General features: G+C 35.6%; 1 protein-coding gene across 1 annotated transcript; it reads left to right on the plus strand.

Moving 5' to 3' along the window:
- Positions 1–2,642: 2,642 nt before the first annotated feature.
- Positions 2,643–13,471, plus strand: LOC137020988 (inter-alpha-trypsin inhibitor heavy chain H3-like). Its single transcript, XM_067387153.1, has 24 exons — positions 2,643–2,758; positions 4,148–4,311; positions 4,435–4,539; positions 4,629–4,791; positions 4,870–4,980; positions 5,081–5,209; positions 5,325–5,441; positions 5,589–5,757; positions 5,835–5,945; positions 6,068–6,249; positions 6,348–6,527; positions 6,757–6,884; positions 6,953–7,119; positions 7,767–7,808; positions 7,980–8,009; positions 8,138–8,161; positions 8,251–8,271; positions 8,686–8,742; positions 9,689–9,739; positions 9,830–9,934; positions 10,021–10,195; positions 11,506–11,654; positions 12,441–12,525; positions 12,605–13,471. The coding sequence occupies exons 1-24, from the start codon at positions 2,681–2,683 to the stop codon at positions 12,717–12,719; spliced, it is 2,658 nt and encodes an 885-aa protein (XP_067243254.1). The 5' UTR covers positions 2,643–2,680; the 3' UTR covers positions 12,720–13,471.
- The last annotated feature ends 433 nt before the right edge of the window (positions 13,472–13,904 follow it).

A 13,904-nucleotide genomic window follows, 5' to 3' on the forward strand; every position in this document is an offset into this window, starting at 1 on the left:
TTGGCAACTGGTTAGAATTATGCACCTGGATTTAAGAGTCTCAGTTAATAACTGACGGCAAACACCCAAAACAGGCTGCAACATAGTGAGTTCATCCAGATGCTTTATTCAGGGATAATAAGGCTCAATGTTTATGAAGCAACACCCCCAAAACACCCAAACCTGAAGCTGAATTGCTTTAGGTAGACTGCGGCTAGTTGTCACATGGGTTATATCTTATATATACCTCAATATACACTCTAAAAATGCTGGGTTAAAAACAACCCAAGTTGGGTTGAAAATGGACAAACCCAGTGACTGGGTTGTTTTAACCCAGCAGTTGGGTTAAATGTTTGCCCAACCTGCTGGGTAGTTTTATTTAACCCAACTATTGTTTGAAAATGACTATATGGCTGACTTAAAATGAATCTAAAATGAAATTAAAATGTTCATTTATTAAACATATTAATAAATGTTAATTTTCAAGATATTTTGGGTTCATTTTAAGTAAGCAATACTGTAATTTTTAAACAATAGTTGAGTTAAGTAAAACTACCCAGCAGGTTGGGCAAACATTTAACCCTACCGCTGGGTTAAAACAACCCAATCGCTGGGTTTGACCATTTTCAACCCAACTTGGGTTGTTTTTAACCCAGCATTTTTTAGAGTGCAAGAGCAACTGACAGGTTGGGGCAAGTTGTCACATGCAGTATCTTTTATGTGTATACATTTTGTTAAAAATCCTATAATTGGCTGTTTAATGGCAAGTTCACATGCCCCACTATTAAATGGAGTCTATCTTATTACCTGGACAATAATGTTGGAAATGTGCAATAGCTTTTTTAAAGTCAAGACTTTAAGAGAGAGAAATTAAGTATATTCTTCAGCAAAACTTTTTCGTATCTTCTGCCTTTGCTTTCGACACATCTAACTGTTGAAGTCAGATTATATGATTTAATTTGAATAAATCAACCTGACTGCATTTGGTTACACCTATAAAAACATAGTTGTTGAATATTTGGTGGACATTATGTTCTGTGTGCTGTTTTATGGATTGATGAGTCTTTAAGCTCAAAAAAATCTGAATAAACAAGTTAGTTAGCATTCTCTCTCTACTTTTTGCTCTACCTGGGAAAAAAGGTGGCATTTCTCAGACCTGCCCCCGTCACATTCATTAAATGCTTTTGTCTCTTTCAACGAGGTCATTTAATCCTTTTAACGCAACAATGGTTCCTCAGAGTTTATAATACACAGCTTATGTGTTCTTGTGTGAAATCATGTACATGAGTAAAAGAATTTGCTTTTTTCATTTCCTCTTGTGTAAGAAGTAAATATTGGTGAATATTTACAGTAGGTTCATTGGGTTATTGTATTGAGGGGGCACTTTTTTATTTTTAAGCAAAGAAATCAACATTATTCGGCTACCATAACTCTGCAACTTAACATTTAGAGCATAAGAATGGAAATAGATTGGAATGGAAATAGTCAAATTTTTGTGCAGTCAGGAGTCATTTCACCTTGAGTAGGCATACAGTACAGTAGTGAAGTCACAAAGCGCCCCCTTCAGGCACTTTTATATGAGCCTGACATTTAAAATAATATATGGAAATAATAAATGGAACAGTTATTCAACCTATGAAAATATGGAGCTCATACTCAAGGAGGATAAACATCTCAATTATAATAAGAGGCCCAAAATGAGCAAAAATATGCAATTTGGTGCAGATTCTGATATGTATATGGCTCAAAACGTAATTTAAAATTCCAATAGCTCGTAATGTAAATCATTGAGACCATTATAACAGCAGAATACTTGTTTCACTTTATATCTCAGAATAATATGCCTTATGTCTCACCAACTGCCAATAAATACTGCTTTGGGTACAACTCAACCATCTTGCATAGATTGCACAATATCACTGCTTGTATAAATAGAGAAACTATCCCCTGGTTCCACAGACAAGGCTTACGCATAGTCCCAGAATAAAATGCATGTTTGAGCTGAAAGCAACTTTCACTGACATATTATCTTAAAATATGTCAGTGTCATTGATTTGTCTCAAGATGCACACTAGTAATGTTTTTTCTTTTCTTTTTTTTTCTAAGGCACATTTATAAAAGCTACTTAAATATCCTAACTGAACTAAGGCCTAATCCTGGCTTGATCTAAGCCCTGTCTGTGAAACTGGGCCTATGTCAGAAAATGCTCTGCAATAGAGAATACCAGTACAGAGTGAAACACTAGCTAGCAATATAACTTCATGGTTACCAATTCCTCTGTAAACATAGCCTCTGTATTCACAATAATTGAGGTCCATTTATTATGGGAAAATCTAAAATACTTGGAAATTCTGAAACTGGGAAATACATACATATATATATATATATATATATATATATATATATATATATATATGTATGTATTTCCCAGTTTCAGAATTTCCAAGTATTTTAGATATATATATATATATATATATATATATATATATATATATATATATATATATATATTTCAAGCTTGTGAATTCATATTAGTAGGACTTTTAAGTGCACACTAACATCCAAGTTCTGCTCTAATGAGGAGTTCAAGAGTCTCAGATTACAAATAGAGGGGGAGGTTTCTTCATCTGGTCAATAATAGCCAATTGCATGATGTGGTCAGGAGTTGTGTGTGTTTCGAGGTCTGTTTTCTGAGCAGGTCATGATGGATCGAGCAGCTCTCAGACTGATTCTCTTGAGCGTCTCTCTTATCTCAGCCAGTTCACATCCTGTTAAGAAGGTGAGGTTCAAATGTCAAGATGTTCAGGCACTGTAAGATGATAAGGCACTGTACATTTAGGGTACAAAATCAGATGAAGGCAAAGTTAACCCTAAAGCCTATAAATCTCTAAGGCATCTAAATTATCAACAAAACCTGCAATCTGACATGCCTTCTGCACTGATTGATAGTTTATACATTTTTAGCAAGTAAAAGACCTTTTAATTTAATTAAAAAATCATGGTACACATGTATTTTAGCTGTGAAATCTTTAATGAACGTAGACTTATTCAAATACAACAGACTTTTTAGGAATGTTTATTTGTACATCTCTATCATTGCATTGCATTGCACTTCATTATATATGTTGCCCCAAAAATCATAAAGCTAAGCATTTGAATATTATCTGAGATAGATTATTGGGAGATATATGCAATATTTATATGCTTTATGTTGGTAGTTTGCTATACTGTTACAAAGATCTCATTGATTTACATTAAAAGCTATCAGAACCTTATCTTTTTGGCTATATAAATAATAACATCTGCACAAAATTGCATATTTTTTCCTCAGTTTGGGCCTCTGAATAAAGATGTGTTTATAATAATAATAATAATAAAGAAGTGTGTTTTTTCCACATTCCATTTCTATATATGGGCCATTAAAAACCCTGGTGTATTAATATGATTCAAAACATAAAACACATTTTCAAGCTTTTTAATGCTTTCTTTTTTGTTTTGTCTAGGTTCAGTAAATGGTTATTTAAAAAAAAATAGATTTTTATGTTAGGCTTTAAAGGGTTAAATACCTACCTTTGAGACTAGGTGAACCTCATATTTGTTAGCTTGATTTTGTATGTTTCGTTTGTGGAAAGATATGTGACTGACCTACCTATTTCCTTGTTCAGGTAAAAAAAGTCAAGCCATTTAATTTTGATTATGTTTGTAATGCCACTTTTTTTTTTTTTTTTAACTGAAAGGTATTTGACTCAACTCTCTATTGCTCAATAGTATACACTGAGATGTAGCCAAACAGTAGTGTAGTCAAACCATATTTGTCTTTCAGTCCAAAGGCCTTCTCTTCACGTAATTTACGAGCAGAGCAATCCCACGCGAAAAGGAGTGCCAAAGTTAACCACACATCTGTTTAGCCTACACATAATGCGGTTTTGTATTCCCCTAGGCTGCTTTTTAATCGTCTTCTACGTAAATATTGCGCTATACTAAGTCTTTGACCATTGCGTCTCTCACGCACAAGTTTTTGGGCACCATTTTCAGTTACTGCAGGAGTGATAATACAGCATTGTCGTGGGCAACAGCGAATATGAGGAAATACCTGTCCCATGAATTGTTCCAGAAAACCACATAATAAATAATCATATTTTAAGAGTACCTTCTGCTGTTTCAACAGAAACAAGATGTGGATATATACAGCTTCTACATCAACTCCACAGTCACCAGTCGCTACGCCACAACGGTCATCACAAGCCGTGTGGCGAACACACTGAATGAATCTCAAGAGATCCAGTTTGAGGTCAAGATACCCAAGACTGCCTTCATCAGCAAATTCAGAATGTAGGGAATTTCAATACCCTTATACATAAAAATTTCTGAAATCCAGAAATTATATGAAGACAAACCTAACAAGCTAATTTTCAAGTATGTTTAATATGTGTCGGCATTTTCTTGTCTCCATAGGACTATAGAGGAGAAGACATATGATGGCGTGGTGAAGGAAAAACAGGAAGCTCAGCAGCAGTACAGTAAAGCAGTATCTCGAGGACAAAGTGCTGGACTGATCAAGTACTGGACATTTTTTATTATTAAATTAGGTCCATAAAATATGCATTTATAGCATGTTTAGTAATATTCTGGGATAATTACTATTTCAGATCTGTTGGAAGGACTTTAGAAGACTTTAAAACTTCAGTGACAGTGGCTGCTTTTAGTAAAGTGACCTTTGAGTTGACCTACGAAGAACTGCTAAAGCGTCGCCTCGGCAAATATGAGTTACTCATCAATGCCCAACCGATGCAGCCGGTGGCAGATTTCAAGGTAGAAGAAGAAACAAAGAGGGAAATAGATCATCAATTTAGATGGATAGAAAGATCATGTTTCTTTTACTCACATTAGATGGATGTACACATCCAAGAGAAACCAGGAATTTCCTTCTTGGAGGTGAAAGGAGATTTGAGCACCGGTGATCTGGTCAATGCCATTAAAACCACCAGAGCAGACAAAGACGTAAGAGCTTAAAATGAGGGTAAAACCCTTAGCTTAGATGTTCTCATTATGCTCCTACACTTCAAACAAAGTGACCAGATGACCAAACTGATCATTTCAGGCATGGGTGACCTTCTACCCCACTCGAGATCAACAGACCAAGTGTAAAAGCTGTGGAGAAAATGGGCTGAATGGTGACCTGCTTATAACATACGATGTTGAGAGACAAAATCCCAAAGGAGAAGTCATGGTACATTTATCAATAACATGCTTTATGAGAGTAAAATAAATATGGCACATGATTTTGAAAGACTGGCTATGTAAAAAGACATGAATGATATTCAGAATGTGCTTTTTTCTCTCAGGTATCAAATGGCTATTTTGTCCACTACTTTGCACCCTCTGATGTTCCACGTATTCCCAAAAATGTGGTGTTTATCATTGACCGGAGCGGTTCTATGCACGGCAGAAAAATAGATCAGGTGAATGTCAACGTTTGAGCCAAATCAACCAAAAGGATATGAAGCTATGAGTTTTTTATGTTAATACCTTTGAAGGACATTTTTGAATGATCTTGCAGAATTATGTTATTTTATGTTAAAAGAACAGGGATTTCTGTTTTTCTTTAGACTCGTTTGGCACTGCTAAGGATTTTAAGTGATCTTGATGAGGATGACCACTTTGGATTGATCACCTTTGATCATTTCGTTGACACGTGGAAGCGTGAACTCCTGAAAGCTACAAAGCAAAACCTGGAGATTGCAAAATCTTTTGTGAAGAAGATCAGAGAAGGAGGAAGTGCGTTCCTAATGCTAAAATGAGGAGTAAGAAAGTTGTTCCTCAAAGTGACACAACTGTGTTTGTTCTTCCTTCAGCCACAGACATAAACGCTGCAGTTCTAGCAGGAGTGGACATGATCAATCGACATCCACGAGAGGGAACCGCCTCCATCCTGATCCTGCTGACTGATGGAGATCCCACTTCAGGCACAGATTCACACTGACAAACACGAGCTAATGGTGTTTTATCGTAGCACTAGTTCACTCAGTCAGCTGTGATTTTCAAGCATGTACTATTGGTAGTCTAACTTATTTTTTCTCTCTCTCAGGTGAAACTAACATAGAGAGGATAATGGCCAATGTGAAAAAGGCCATTGGGCTGAAGTTTCCCCTCTATTGTCTTGGTTTTGGACATGATGTTAACTTTGACTTCCTGACAAAGATGTCACTGGAAAATGGTGGAGTTGCTCGCAGGATTTATGAAGATTCGGACGCTGATCTACAGCTGCAGGTGGACTACAGAGAATCAGCTGTGAATTCATCCTCAGTTCTTATCTGTTCTGTGTTTGAATGCATTTAAACCCTTTATTTTGGTTTGTTATATTGTAGGGCTTCTATGATGAAGTTGCCGTCCCTCTCCTCACTGATATTCAACTTAAATACACAGGAGGGACAAACCTTACCAAGACCAGCTTTAACCTGTACTTCAACGGCTCTGAGATTGTGGTTTCAGGACAAATCACAGACAACAGTGTGGAGAGTTTCAGCACTGAAGTCATTGCAGTATCAGTAAAATCATCATGGAGCTTTACAACCATGTCTTCTGTTTATTGAAATTGCTATGGATTGAGTGTGCTGTTTTTATCTTTAGTTCATTATATTGGATATTATTATCATTGATGGTCAATTTAAGAGTTTGGAATAATGGTCACTTTGTTTTCAGATAAAGTTATTGGTGAAGGTGGTAATGACAACATTCCTGATGAAAATGTTCATTAGTATTATTATTTCTGAGCAGAAAGGCAGTAATGTGACGTATCAGGACACTGTAATGATAAAAGACCCCAGTGATGTCCCACCTGAGAATGAAGATTTCATGCAGAGACTGTGGGCCCACCTGACAGTGAAGCAACTTCTGGAAAGGCAGTAAGTTTATGGAGTGATATGACATTTTGCGTTTTAAATTGGACATTGAGGACATCCTTCTGTCTCAGGGTGCTTCTTAAAGGACAAGAGAAAGAGGATGAAGAGAAAGAAGCTCTCAAACTCTCTCTGAAATACCAATTTGTCACCCCCCTCACCTCTATGGTTGTCACTAAGCCACAGGAAGATGAAGTGGAAGTTGCCGACAAACCCAAAGAGGGAAAAGAGGAACCTGAATGTAAGAACCAACAAATTAACTATGTTAACTCAGACCTTTTGACCAATGAATCCAACTGTCTGTTGTATGTACACAGTTGTGAGTTATTGTAACTACTGAGTCATTGTCCTGGAATTTTCTGTGCAGCATCATGGGTAATGTAGTTTTTTACCACAAATCCTGCTTTAAAACGTGGTTATTTTCAAAGTTGAAATAATGCATGCTTACACCTTCGACAGAAGCAAATACTATCGAATAATAACCTCGACACTCACAGTAAGGCTGTCTTTACAGGTTTACGAGTTATCTTTAAAAATCAACGTTTCTTACAGCCACTTTCTATTTTGTAAAGCTCAACAATCTTTTGCTGCACATCAGAACTATATTCTTTGGTTTTACTCATTGTGATGAACGATTAAGGGAATTTGGCCTTTATGTTTCCTCATATTTGTACTCCTGTGAAACAGGAAGTCATGGCTGAACAATTTCATGTTCCTAGTCACCCTGGTGTGGTAAACATGAGTGGGAATGTATTTCAGAGATATTTCTAGAATGTCTACGGGGTGCTAATATGTGTGGGAGATAAACAATAATGTGAATCCCCCACCCCCACCCCAACAATTGTTTTAGTTGACCACATGACCACAACTCTTTCCTTTTTTCATCAGTTACCCAGTTCAGTTATGTGAAACAACACGGTCATCGTTTAGGTAATGATAACCTAAAAATAATGAATACTAACAACAGTAAATATTGCAATCTCCTCTGCTGGTGTAGAAACATGTTAAAATGTTTTAAATAACATTAATTTAAGCATTTGATATTCCATCAAAATATGGTTGGAGATAAAAAAAGTGACACCTTCTTCATTGTTATTTTAGGACTTATCCTGTCTCATCCTTCTCTTCTGGGTAAGTTTTAAAATGATGTGTAAAGTGGTCAGAACTGTATCGACACACCAGAATATGTTTTCCCTAAATATCCCTATGTCCTAAATATAACTATATCTTGCCTCTTGAATTTGTTTTTTATATTCCAGCTGTAGCTGGTCCGTCGCCCACATGTAAGGCAGCTTATTTTCTCATTTAGGTTGATAAATTTAATAATCCTTATTTCATTTATTTAATGTTCTTTATTTCATATGTCAAACAGTTGCAGATGACACTGATTATGGTACGTGAAAATAATTTTCTTCTTTTCTGAAGTGAAATAGTTTTTATTTCATTTATTTGTGTGTTTTAGTATGTAAAAATAAATTTTAAATACTAAAGGTCATTGGCAGGCACAATGCACAGCAAAACCCCTTTAGCTGTGACCTTATTAAAAAAGGTTATTATTAAGGACTCAAATATTCATTTAAAAATATTTTATTTAAGTGGCATATTACTTCTAGAAGATACAGCTCTTGGCATAACAATGCATTGCATTGCAGTTGACATTGTACAGGTGCTATTAGCAGGACTGGATTGACCAATCAGATGATGATTTGACAGCTCTTGGTTTTCTGGGAGACTAATTGTGGGAGTGCATTAAAAGTTGAACATCTTTGAGTCATGCCTACAGTGTAAAAATGTTCCTTCTTTTCAGGTTTCTTTGATTCTGATCCTGTTCCTGATTTTTATTTACATTCTGTGATGCCAACTTGTAAGTTTTTCAATTTACAATATTTTCTGTTACCTCAGAGATGACATGTTTTTTGTAGGCCAACCCGGAAGTTAGCGGCGCACGGTTTTCCCTCAATGGAAAGCCAATTCATTTTTCCCATAGACTTTTGGAAAACTGCAAAAAAATAAGCTCTGTGTTTAACAAAGCGTTATGACACTTACACGTTTTGTCTATCAAGATAATCTTTACAAGTAGTCCCTTTTAGCAACTTGTTAGCAACCACCGTTTTTAAGAAACAAAAATAAGGTTTAAAAAAATCGCAAGCAGGTTATAACTGGTGTGTTTTATGTCATAGATCAAAACGTGTATATTTAGAGGCTTTCTTAACCACAGACCTTATTTCAGGCGATTTAGCAAAACCCATTCAAAAAACCCATTGACTTTAGGGCGATGGAACCAGAAGTCCAAAAATGCTAATTCGCTTCCGGGTTTTGCTTACAAAAACACAACATCTCTGAGGTACTCTATTACACACCACACCTTTGTGTTTGAAATCACCCCCTATATCCTCATTCACTATTCCCTACTACATTACTCCACTAATATAGTTCATTTGAAGGAGTCAATTAAACGAGTGAGTGAATTCGAACACTAAGTGCGCCGGAAGTGCTGCCGATTTTGCATAGTTTGTGCTTGCTTTTTATTAAAAATTTGAAACATAGCAAACTGGCAGCTCAAGTAGTAATGAATATTTATGTTAAACTCTGCCATGGAAACTAGCATGTACACTTGTTATTGTGGTGTATTATGGGATTGAATGAGTACACTCAACATCGTTCACTATGGTTGGTCCTACAAATGGCTGTCCCCTCAAATAGTGCTCTATTTAATGGTAGAGGGGGCGATTTTGGACACAGCCAAAGACTAAACATACAGTAATGCATTCAGAATGTTGATTTATCATTTACACTTTTTTGGGCCTTAGATTCCTCTGTAACTGAACAATTGCATACAACTGAGAACCCTATTGTGCAAGGTACATAAACATTTTTCATTTTTCAAAGTCAATTATTTGATTTGGGAGCACCTATTTTACAGAATAAACATGATTTTCCCTCTCCAAAAGTTTGTAGCAATTGTTTCTTGCTGCCTGCTGCTGGTCAGTCTAAGCCGCTTTGTTTTGACGTTCCTGTTCCTCACAAACTCAAACTGCTACAAGATTCTGCTTCAGGTCAGACATTAAGAGCTGTTTGTTCTGCATATGAATCTGTTTAACAGGCCTTCAGGCCTTATAGTGATATTTTCTGTGTGTCCTAGAGTTTGTTATGAATGGAGAGTCTTTGAGTGGACAGAATGGATTCAATCAAATTGCTTTTCATTACAAAACCAACCATCACTTGATAATAAGCAAGCAGTCTATCAGTTACCGAAATGGACAGGATGATGTGCAGATCTTGTGGGGCCAGACGGCAACTCAACGTGATACAGAGGGGTAAAAACTATTGGAGTTCCTAGCATGCATTGTCAAAGACAAAAATTACCCTTACTAAAAAGAAGTTTACTCGTGTGCTATAGTGTACTTCTTTTAATCTAAAAAACAAGAAAGTATACTTTCAGTCAACTTTTTATGTACTCATCAGAAATGTACTTAAAATTACGCTTATGGCTTGGCTTATATACTGACAGAAAAGTCTAAGTATATTTGGTCTATACTTATACTATATCTCACAATTCTGGTTTATTTTCTCACAATTGATGAGATAAAAAGTCGCCGTTTTTTTATACTGAGGCGGAAACAAGCTTCTACAGAAAACAGATATGTTCCTAATTCTAAGTGTACATAGGAAATATAACTCTTTCCCAAAAACATGATGCTTCCCAGCCATTGACAGAATTTCACGGCAATCCGTGTTTTCACTGTCATATGGTAGGGGGCGCTATTACGCATCTTCTAAAAGAGTACAGAACCTCCAAATCAAAACACAGATGAATAAGAAGCAGAAATAAGCAATAAAAACATTGCTTTTATGCACATGTAAAATAACGCGATCATCACATTACACAGCATATAATTCAAAAATGCCTAATAAAATGTCGACCCAGGATATGGTATAGTACTGTGAAGCTTTGGGGGTGTTGATGGACTCAGTCTACTCCATCTGTGTTTTGATCATCATTCTGAATCCAATCTGGATGTAGTCTTGGACAAAAACATGATTTTCTCAACTTTTTGTTCAAAATGTTGTGTGTTATAAAAAAAAAAAAAAACACTGGCAGGGAAAGTTTTACAGTACAGTTAAAGGTTTATTTCAAGTAGGAACATAGTAGTATATTTAAGGTGCAAAAATAATATATAAATAGTAAACTATGATAAGTTCACTTAAAGAAAATTTAAGTTCTTGCAGTATAACTAGTAGTATACTGAGAGTATGCTTCAAAGTGTACTTTCATAAACTAAGTATTTAGTAAACTATGAGTATATGTTCACTTAGTTGCAGTAAGTGGAAGATGGTGTGTACTCCGTTTACTACTGTTACACTTAAAGTATACTTAGAAGTATACTTTTATACATTAAAAGAGGGCAAATTTAGTAGTATAGAAATAGTAAGTGTACTACTAGTACATTGATATTAGTATACTTACTACATAAAATATACTTAAACTTTAGTTTAGTATACTTAATAAAATGAACTTGAAGTATACTTATTTTTTTTTGTAAAGGGTTATACAAGTATTTTACTAGAGATTTTGTTGTAATACAATAGAGGCAGAATTCACTCATGAGTTACTTTGTTTCAACAGCGTGTCTCTGGTTGTACATGAAGGTCAAATGAACGTCACCATGGGAAATATTCGTGTTGTTATTCTTCTTCAAAAGAAAGATCAGGTCCTGTTTTTGTGGCCTGCCATTTGGGAATATCCAAAAGATGTCAATTTGACAGGGATTTTAGGTAAGAGAGCAATTCACTGTCTAAACATTTGGACATTATTTTTCATCACTTGCTTCTTAGAGATACTGAAGTAGGCTGCAACAGTAGATCATGGCGCATATTAATAACCTTTAATCTGTCAACCATTTCAGAAGAGCAATGTGACTATGTTCAGAATAGCATGCTAACTTATTACTCTTACAAAGTCTTCAGTATATAGTATGTATAATATGCACAGCATACAAGTGAGCACACTGTAAGCCTAAGTTGATCATAGCTCGATTGGTGGCAATGGATCTACGATCAGTACGCAGCCCTGAGCTTTGTAAAATGTATTAATGCAACCTTATTTCTGAGGTTACATTTAACTACACTTTTAGACATACACTCGCAAACTTCCCTAAGTGCTTCCCCCCAGGGGAATCCCCGCCACCATTTTGAAGTGGGTTCAAAAAAATGGACGCAGCTGACAACTGGGCACCACTTGGTATAAAAGTTTTGAGGTCATGTGACAAAAATTTAGTATGCTATTGTTTGAAAATATGAAATAATGGCAGTTTTACTTGCTTTTTAATGCACCACATTGTTCAGTAAGTAGTTATCCATTCTGAACAGAGCATGTGATTATCCATGGGCAAAAATCTGTGAATAATATGAATACAACCAGAATGTCAGTGATGTTAATGGGTCTTTTACGTAGATTGGTTAGCTAACAACTATTTATTATTAAATGCATTATTGTGAATACATTTCTGTCATTGAACCAACACTGGTGACAAGTCACAATATGTGTGAACAATCTTTAAGGAAAACCCAATATTTCATATGAGGGGATTGAAGGATCGCAAACACCAACTCTAAAGATAATGAACAAGGATGTGGAGACATATTTGTAAGTGATTAAATTAATAAATACATACAAACGTATATGTTTAATTTATGAATGTATTTAATGAAACTTGTGTCTATAGGGAGACTGTCAGCGATTACAGACTGCATTCAACTCCTTTTCGAGAATGCTGGCATGTACCATTCCAGGCTGTGATGGGGGGCGAGATTTCTGATTTCACTGTCACTCAGCTGTAGAGTTAACAAACAACGTTTCCCAATATATTTTGATGGTCTGTTTTAAGCACAGTAAGCGTTTCAATAGTTCAATCCCATCTGACCTAGAAACTGTGTTGTTAAATCTGACCAAAGGGAGTATGACATTGTCTTTGGCACTGCTTTCTCAAGATTTTATGTTAACAAATAAAAAAGCAATTAAATAACATAAGGTTTCCATTTAAGACTTGCTTATAATTGTGTCCTCTATATGTTTTTGCTTTATCTTTTGTAACATCCACTTCAGCCTTTCCTTGGATTAATCCAGTTTTTAATCAAAGTCCACTATTAAAAATAAGGGTTCCAAATGGGAGTTTTGCATATAAGAGCCATTTTGTGTACAGTGTAGAGTTCTTCTGAAAGTTTAAAAATGCTGCCTTCTGAGGATGCATTCCAAGTTAGGAAGGCACAAAGGCAGTTCCAAATGTTAGACAGAGCATAGATGCATCCTTTACTTCCTTTGATATCCCACAATCTTGTGCGTTCCATTCTGTGACAATTGAGCTAAAAAATAAAGATCAAATCTGGAAGTTGGGTTGTCAATTTTGTGTAAATAATGTATGCTATTGACCATTGTTTTCCACTTTTGGTGTCAATTCTAGCGATAAATTAGTATTGTAGTAATTAAATATTCCCTTAGTTATCACCAAACCTCTAATTTGCTATAGATCATTAAACTGTTACACTGCCTCAGAAGTCTGTTCGAAATCAGTTTTTTTAAAGGGTTTGTTCACCCAAAAATGAAAATTCTGTCATTTATTACTTACCCTCATGCCGTTCTACACCCTTAAGACCTTCGTTAATCTTCAGAACACAAATTAAGATATTTTAGTTAAAATCCGATTGCTCCGTGAGGCCTGCATAGGGAGCAATGACACTTCCTCTCTCAAGATCCATAAAGGTACTAAAAATTTAAATCAGTTCATGTGAGCACAGTGCTTCAATATTAATATTATAAAGCGACAAGAATATTTTTGGAGCGGCAAAAATAACAAAATAACGACTTATTTAGGGATGGCCGATTTCAAAACACTGCTTCAGAAAGCATTGGAGCACAAATGAATCAGTGTATCGAATCATGATTCAGATCGCGTGTCAAACTGCCAATGGCTGAAATCACGTGACTTTGGCGCTCTGAACAGCAGATTCGAAATATGTTTTTAGTAC

The sequence above is a fragment of the Chanodichthys erythropterus genome, chromosome 6, assembly GCF_024489055.1.
Source record: "Chanodichthys erythropterus isolate Z2021 chromosome 6, ASM2448905v1, whole genome shotgun sequence".
NCBI lineage: Eukaryota > Metazoa > Chordata > Actinopteri > Cypriniformes > Xenocyprididae > Chanodichthys > Chanodichthys erythropterus.